Below are 9,134 nucleotides of genomic sequence, written 5' to 3'. Positions count from 1 at the left end.
TTTAAAGTAACGAAGGTTGTTCCTTTGATTGCAATATCTTTCCATTATCTACTTTTGCGCCGCCATCCTTATATATGCCAAGTCCTTGCGCTCATCGAGTAACTCCAAGCTGACCAACATTGCTTCATTGTTCGCTTCTTCGCTTGCCTGGAAATACCTTAAGGTAGGCTCCCTTATGTCTTCGATGGCCTTGATCTTATTGGGGTTTACCTCAATCCCCCTTTGTGATATCAGAAATCCTAGGAACTTACCGGAGCTGACCCCGAATGCGCACTTCTCGGGGTTAAGCTTCATGTTATGCTTTCTTAGGATGTCAAAAGTTTCTTGAAGATGCTTAAGGTGATCACCTATATTCAAAGACTTAATGAGCATATCGTCTATATAAACTTTAATAGTTTTCCCTATTTGTTTTTCAAACATCTTGTTTACGAGCCGCTGATAAGTGGCCTCGGCATTCTTCAAATCGAAGGGCATCACATTATAGCAATATGTGTCGAAATGCATTATAAACGAAGTCTTTTCCTGATCCTACAGGTTCATCTTAATTTGGTTATACCCGGAATACACATCGAGAAAACTCATTAACTCGTGCCCGACCTTCACATCAATCATTTGATCGATGTTTGGTAGTGGGAACGAGTCTTTCGGGCACGCCTTATTCAAGTCCAGAGGGATGTTGCTATCCAAACTTAGCTTGTGTATGGCCACCTCCGTTGGGATACCTGTCATGTCCGCATTCGACCAAGCAAAGCAATCGGCATTAAATTTAAGAATTTCAATAAAGCTATACCTGAGTTCGGAGTGCAGTCCTCTCCCCAAGTGGAGTTTCCTTTCTAAGAACTTTCAAACAATGCAACTTGCTCGAGCTCTTTTGTCGTGGATTTTGTTGCATCCGCCTCTTCTGGTACCTAGAAATACCTTGGTAGCTAATAAAATTCCGACGGTTCTACCCCCGGGCTAACTTCATTTGATTCGGGAGAGAGCGCTGGTTCCTGTAGTTGCTATGCCGCGTATTCCTTCCCTTTGCTACTGGAGATCGAAATCGCATTCATCTCTATTAATGCCGGTTTGTCGCCCCTTATCTGTTTAATTCCTTCGGGCGTTGGAAATTTCAGCAACTGATGATACGTTGACGGTAAGCTCTCATCTAGTACCACCATGATCTTCCGAGAATAATATTATATCCCATGTCACCATCCACCACTACAACAGGAGTCGTTTTCATTACCCCTTAAACATTCATGGGCAACAAAATCTCTCCTCAGGCTGTCACACTTGCAAGATTGAATCCATCGAGGTGTTTTATGGCTGGAATGATGCTTCCAATGAGTTTAGTTGCTCCAATACTCTCCATTGTACAATATTGGCTGAACTTCCTGGATCCGCTACAACACGTTTCATTTTAAAGTCTAGCATATTTAAAGAAATTACCAATGCGTCGTCGTACGGTAGCAACAATCTGTCTGTGTTTTCCTCCATGAAAGTGATGTCGTCTTCAGCAACTTCCCGAAGTCTCTTGCTATGGGTTATCGATACTTTTGTCTTTTTTGCTGCTGAGAAGGTGACCCCATTGATTTCATTCCCCCCAAAGATCATGTTAATCGTCTGGCGTGAAGGATCTTCTCCTGCTTTTGAGGGTTCCGCGTTATCCCCGCTGCGACCGTAGTTGTTTTTGGCTCGATCAGTTAAGAATTCTTTGAGATGCCCATTCTTCAACAGTGTCGCCACTTCTTCCCGGAGATGTCGGTAGTCCCCAGTACGGTGGCCATTCGTCCCATGGTATTCACACCACAAGTTGGGATCCCTATGCTTGGGATCGTATCTCATCGGTTTTGGGAACCGTGCTTCTTTGATGTTTCTCATAGCAGACACCAACTCTATTATACTGACGTTGAAATTTTATTCTGACAGCCTGGGGTAGGAAGGATCCCGCGTACCTGATGCTTCTTTGTCCTACAATGATCTATTATTCCTACCGAGATTAGTTCTTCTATCGGTGGTGAACTTGTCCACTGCTTGGAAGCCTCTGCCGCGGCCTACGGTCCGTTCCTAGGGCAAAAACCAGCCCCTTGAAGACAGTTTGTATGTGTCAAAATTGTCTTTTGATTTTTCTCTAATCTTCTCCCGTCCTTTTATCAATGACAGGAAGCGAACCTGATCATCTTCGATCCTTATCTTTGACTCGTACTGGTTGTGGATATCTCCCCAAGTCATTGCTTGAAACCCAAGAAAGCTTTCCTTCAGTTTCCAGGAAGTGTTTGTGTCACGCCCCGACCTCGGGGAGCACGACCGGTGCTCAACAGGGTTACCCTGGTCGAGCAAGCCTTCACAGTGTCGTCTACCCAACTTACCCATAAATAAAGAGAAGAATACACTCATTAATTAGTCAGTAAGAAGTCATATGAACAACACCAGTTCAATTACATTAGTTACGTCATTAACAAGTCTTCAAAATAGTACATTGTACAATCATAGTTAAAGTGGAACAGACGATATGATTATATCATTTTAGTTTAACCTTCCCAAAAATAGATACAACCCATACTATGTCTACGGAGCCTCTAACGGGAATAAAAGAGTGATATGACAGTTCCAGCAACAAGTCCCCCATTATACCTCAAAATGCTATGTACAAAGGATAGGAAATACAAGACCCCGAAATGAAGTAGGTCTCACCAAGTCAGCTGAGGAGAGGGTGTGCTACTATCACTGATCAATACCACCTACTATGGAACCACCAACATCCATTAAAGATGCATCACCCCCAGCAAAAGGGACATTAGTACATATAGAATAGTACTAGTATGTAGAACTAAGCACCCTCTCAATAAAACGAATAACAGTAAACAGAGAAAGAAACAAGACATCAATAAGAGGATCAAATAGTAACAAGGTGTCAAGTTAGGGACAAGTAAATTTCAGTATTTTAATTTGGGAGATCTTTAGAACCGACACACCACCATGTTTTAGCACGAAGTCCGATCTCAGCCCGACCGGCTAAGCCGTCTCACCCTAAGAAATACACTCACAATACCACCATGTACGCGACATAGTGTTCGATCTCAGCCCGATCGGCTAAGCCGTCTCATCACTATGCTGTGTGGATCGACATCACATCACATCTTGCTAGCAATAATCTCATCCCATTTAAGGGGAAACAGTCTAATCACATTAACACGGGAATTTACCCCTCAATCATTCCTACACCGGCACGTGAAGTTTCGGGGTTAGGTTATTCTGACCTACCCTTCATCGATGGCTATACGATACTCCCAAGGCATTTATTATAAGAAGGATTTACTACTCATTTCACATTCTTTTACATGTCATTCATTTTGTTGGCACCATTGGCCATAATGCAATACCATTCTTGGCACGTTGGCCGTACTTCATAATTCATGCTCACTATTTTACTTTCAAACATCATCATGGATAATAAACAATAAGGTTTTTCAATTTATGACTTTTAACACATACTTGAGCACTTTAGGGTCTTAGGAACATGTAATTTCTTACACAATTTGACATGATAGCTTTCATTAGAATCACATTTTTAAATTATAACATAATAACACATAGCCCATACTTAAATTACATTCTCAACGGTGGCTCAACATAACAAGAATTTTTGGAATACATATTGAACGCATATTCATTTTGACACAAGGCTTATTTGGAGTAATCAATTTATAATAAGCATCACGAGACTTACAAGGATATTGTGGGGTTCAATTCTAAGAGAAGAGTTTTGCTAATATACCTCGTCTCGAGCTTTTAAAATTACTACAATATTTCGGAATTCTTAGCCTCGTCTATTTATTTAGAAATATAGCAAAATTGAACACAAATTAGGAGAGAGTTCATAGTCCCAGCTCACTTGAGCATTTTATCAAACACTAGGTGTGCATTAAGGTTTCAAAGTCCTCCTATGGTGGATTCTTTCACCCCACTACCCAAAGTACACACAAAGAGTTCAATAATCCTCTCACTACCCTTGATGGCACATGCATGTAAAAATAAACAACTCTCACACCCAAGAATTTCTTGGATTATTACCTATTTTCAATTAGAATCACTAAATATAGGGTTATGCAGTAGAAACTTACCTCTAGGATGAAGACCTAGTAAATTATTCATGCAGTTTCTTCAACTTAGAGCAAGAATTAATGGATGATGAGCTTAGAAACTTCCTCTCTTACTCTTTGGCACTCCCTCTCTCTAGAATGTATGTTTTTAACCTTCTAAAATGATCCCCAAGATTATTTTATAAGAATGGGGTCGGATCCAAAAATTAAAAAAAATGAAGCCCCGACGCAGGTCTGCGGTCCACAAAATGGGCCGCATAATGGCCCTCCAGAACTGGGCAAGTCTTTCCCACTCTGCGGCTAGTCTGCGATCCGCATACCTGTTCTGCGGTCACATAATGCGTCGCAGAACTTCCCTCTGGAAATTTTCATGTTGGGTCTATGATGGGTTATGCGGCCGCATAAAGGTCCGAAATTTTTGCCCAATTCTCAGCTTCAGTTTGCGGCCGATATGTGGTCTGCATACCAGATCTGCGACCGCAGAATGGCCGCAAAGATGCCCTATATTTCTAAAACATTTCTTCAACTTTTGTTCAACCTAAAAAGTCTAAACCGATCAACAACACATAAGTCTACCCCGGATTTTAGGTGAAATATTTACGGGGCCTTACAGTCTGAAATTCTCGGATTTAGACCCTTGATGAATGCTTCAGCCGCCCATTCATCTTGAATAGGCGGAAGCAACATTCTTTCTTTTTGGAAATAGGTAACAAACTCTCGCATCAACTCGGATTCTCCTTGTGCAATTCTGAATATGTCGGCTTTTCGGGACTGTACTTTTCTGGCCCCAGCATGAGCCTTAATAAAAGAATCCGCGAGCATCTCAAAAAAATCTATGGAATTCTCAGGTAATAGCGAATACCACGTCAAGGCTCCTCTCATGAGAGTCTCTCCAAATTTCTTCAGCAAAACAGATTCAATCTCGTGAGGAGCTAAATCATTCCCCTTCACTGTCATTTTATAGGTGGTAATATGCTCCTGAGGGTTTGAAGTTCAATCAAACTTGGCACGTCAGGCATTATAAACTGCTTCGAGATTAATTCTGGTGCCACACTTGGTTTGTACGGCAACTGAATATACTTCTTCGAGTCCGGCCCTTTCGGCACCGGTGGTGCGGTCAGGATTTAGTCCATGCGGGCATTCACTTACCTCATAAACCGTAAGAGTTCATTCTTGAAAGAATCATTTTTGTTATTGGGGCCGGATCCGCTCCCCTCAGCACCATCGGAGCAAACCTCGCCCATCGGGGTGTTGTTGTCGACCCTTTGCATTGTTTGATTCACTAGAGCGACGGGAGGAACTGGACCCCGTGTATTCGCGTTATTTGAAGCCCTGACAGCACCTGCTTCAACTCCGTCATAATATTACCCTGACATGTGAGGTGGCCTAGAATAATCGTTTGTTGTTCCTGTAGGACCCTCACCGCATCAACAACATGCTCCTCTTCAGCATCATCGGGAGTTGCATCTCGAATATGTCATGGGAACCGCTTGTCGTGGACTGGCGTGGCATTGTTTCTCTCATTGCGGGTGTCACTTACCGAATCCTTGAGATGAGGCTGGTCTGCTTGAACCTCAGGATTGTGTGTGTTGCTAACACCATTACCTGCCATTTTTTATGATTTTTTGTTAAGACAAATAATCAAAACACGTTAGTAAAAAAAGGCAAGGATCAACTTAATTACACGGTTGTCTAGGCCCCACGGTGGGCGCCAAATTGTTTACTCATAAAACGGTACAGATGAATTTTTACGTGATTTTTAGACAAGTGAATTAATTTGATCCTGAAATAATGAAATAATTAAAGAAATACGCAATAATTAGTCTTGAAATAAAGATAAGATCACGAAAAATAGTAATTCGAAGGTAGAGCTTCCGGGCACAATGGTGATGAAACCAAGGAACAAGAAAGTAAAATTGTATAAAAATTTTAATAGATTATAGCGTAAGTTTACTAGAAAAGTCGTGTCCTCTACAATGATAACAGAACTCACTATTTATAGTTGCACCTAGGGAATAAGGACCTAAGATCATGCCCTTATTTAATGTCAATTATGAGTGTCATTGAAGAAGGTGTAACAATGAACATAAATGATAAAGTCTTTATAACGAGCAGCGCACTAAATGTTGTGAAATATTCTTCATTAAATGTTACCGGCCAGAGGGTATTTATTGCGTCTTTATGAGCCTTATTCTTTCCGATAACAGGCGGGACAATTGCCTTCGGTTTTAGCTATCCCCGTGTTAGGTTCCACGTGTCCTTCTCTTAGATGGCCACGTGGCATAGCATATTTTACCCTATACAAAAATATCTGCCACATGCATTTAATTTTGTTACTTCCTAACAATCAAGAGTCGATGTAATGTTAATAATATTGATTTATTTGAACCCAATAGTGTAAGTCCTTATATGCGTTAAAATTTTACAAAATAATAAATAAGATTTCGATCTAATAAATCAAATGGTCTAGGATATTTCGAATTGAAAAATATAAGAGTCATTAGGTTTGAAGACAAGTTATATTGAGATTAGTTATGTTGAGATTATTTATACTGAAATTAATTATATATCTTGATATTATTTTTTATTGACCATTTGATATGTTATATAAATTCTGAAATTATCAATTTTACTGCTTTATCCTGGAATAACTTATCATGAGTTTACTATTTCACCTTTTAACATGTATAAGTTATCCTCGTACTATTTTTAATGTTGAGATAACTTATCCGAGGATTAACCATATAAGGGATAAAGAGGTACTAATTTTTTATCACAGAATTACTTTTTCTTATCCATCATAGCAAACAACCATATACAATTCAATTTTTAGATTTACTTCTCCAAGCATTGTATTAAAAGGCGAGGGCATAAGGCAGGGCGTTTTACCTATTATGAGGTGAGATGCAAGCCCCGATGCATGGGGCATAATCCCCATGAATATTTAATTTTTTAAATCTATATATTAATAAAATAGTGTAATAACATAAAAATAAAAAAAAGTATGTTAAAAGTATAAGAAAATTATAAATTATAACTCGTAAAAAATAAAATATCTAGCATATTTGTACCAGCATAAACAATCAATAATGTTAATGTTACTACGAAATACAAATAAACTATAACGTTTTAGATTCCAAAAAAAATTATAATTTCTTAAAAAATATTATTGAACAAAATATTTTACCTTCTTAAAAGTTAAAAATAAATAAACTTCACCAATGTTGTAATTTAAAATATTATTCATTCATGAATAAATACAAAGTTGCTTTCAAATAGCAAAATAATAAAAATTTACATAGAACTAAGACATGCAAATAGCAAGAGAAAATATAAATTATGGCTAACTATTTTAGAAGAATGTTCAAATTATATTCACCTTCATTGTATTCTCAATTAGTAAATATGCAATAGTATGTCTCATTATTTGAGTAACTCTAAATCTTAATATTCCTATAGATGAATAAAATTCTTTTTTTTATTTTTGGTAAGTAAATTTTTTTCATTTCACAAACCAAAAACCATTACAGCGCAGCTATTTCTAAAAACTAGGACATCATGCCCCACGTCCTAGATACAAAAATACTTCTTTCCTACTCTACCAGTGCATTCTTAGTGGAGTACAAGTTCGGATATCCTCAACCTCTAGGGTACCATTTCATATCTTGTAATTTTTCAGCTAACTTCCTGTTCATATTTCCATGACTATGGACCTCCAGTGCTATTACTCGTATAATACTCTCCATTGGCCTGGCCTTTCCTTGGAATACCCTTAAATTTTTTTCCATCCATGTATGATAAACACTCGCAGACATGCTTAGCCTATACATATTCGACATTGCTGAATGACTATTTGCATGGACCTCTGCCATATGAACTTCTTCACACCATCCCTGAGCCCTCCTTTTGATTCCTTGCCATTTCAATATCCTCTCCCATACTTCTGATGTCTATGCACATTTAAAGAACATATGATCAGCTGTTTCAGGATCACTTGCACACAATGGACATGTCATATCTTCAACTTGACTCTATTTGGCTATTCTATCCTTTGTTTGCAGTCTCCCTTGTAAATTTAGATACAATATAAACACCCATCTAGGAGCCCCATAATTGTTATATATCAGTCTTATCCATGAGCATTTAGGGAACTCTCCTCAAATCTTCCTATACATTTTTTGAATAGAGAAATTCCTTATTTGTCCAAATTCCCTCTCATGTAGGTCCACTTCTTCTAGGTGTTTAGCTGCTTTTAGGATCTTATGTACAATCCAAGATGCTTGCTTAGGTTGGTTCATCCACAAAGTGTTTCTTCTCCCATAGTAGCAATGTATCCACTTCACCCATAGTTTGTCCTTCTTGGTACATATATTCCAAAGTAGTTTGCATATAGAAGCCTTGTTCCAGGCTTAAATATCTGTTATATTGAGACTTACTTTTGGAATACAGAACTTATCCCAAGCAATCAGTGCACTTTTTGAGACTTCCACTCCACTTGTCCATAAAAATCTTTTGCAGACACTTTCAATCATTTGAATCAGTTTCTTTGGCAGAGTAAATATTTGGGACCAAAATGTCTGTATTGAAAATAGGACACTTTTAATCAACTATAATCTCCCTGCATAAGACAATAGCTTTGAATTCCAGCATGTAACTCTACCTATCATCTTGTCAATGAGGGGCTTGCATTGGATTATGGACAACCTTTTTGTGCTTATAGGAACTCCTAGATATCTTATAGGAAGTTCCCCTTTTATGAATCATAGATGGTCAAGAATTTCAAGCTGCAAATTCTGGTTGACTCCACCAAAATACACACTGATTTTATCCACATTTGCTTTCAGACCTGAAGCCTTGAGAAATACTTGAAACATGCATACAAAGCTTTAACTGAAGCCATATCACCTCTACAGAACAGTAGAGATCATCTGCAAACCCAAGTTGTATTATGTTCAACTTTGCACATTTTGGATGGTATCTGAACTCCTTGTTATCCTTCAACCCTTTTAGAACTCTTGTGAAGTATTCCATAGCAAGTACAAATAAGAA

The 9,134-nt window shown here is 38.5% G+C and overlaps 1 protein-coding gene across 1 annotated transcript; it reads right to left on the bottom strand.

The window, feature by feature from the left end:
* Positions 1-1,302: 1,302 nt before the first annotated feature.
* Positions 1,303-1,863, bottom strand: LOC107812287 (uncharacterized). The gene has a single exon (XM_016637344.1). It carries the CDS (start codon positions 1,861-1,863, stop codon positions 1,303-1,305), a length of 561 nt encoding a protein of 186 aa, XP_016492830.1.
* Between the last annotated feature and the right edge of the window lie 7,271 nt (positions 1,864-9,134).

This window comes from Nicotiana tabacum, chromosome 9, assembly GCF_000715075.1.
Source record: "Nicotiana tabacum cultivar K326 chromosome 9, ASM71507v2, whole genome shotgun sequence".
In the NCBI taxonomy this organism is placed as follows: Eukaryota; Viridiplantae; Streptophyta; class Magnoliopsida; order Solanales; family Solanaceae; genus Nicotiana; species Nicotiana tabacum.
The sequence above is the reverse complement of the archived record's forward strand: the minus strand, read 5'-3'. Positions and strand labels throughout refer to the sequence as shown.

Coding starts and splice junctions, on each gene's coding strand:
- LOC107812287 (XM_016637344.1), bottom strand. CDS start 1,863: ATGAGAAACATCAAAGAAGCACGGTTCCCAAAACCGATGAGATACGAT.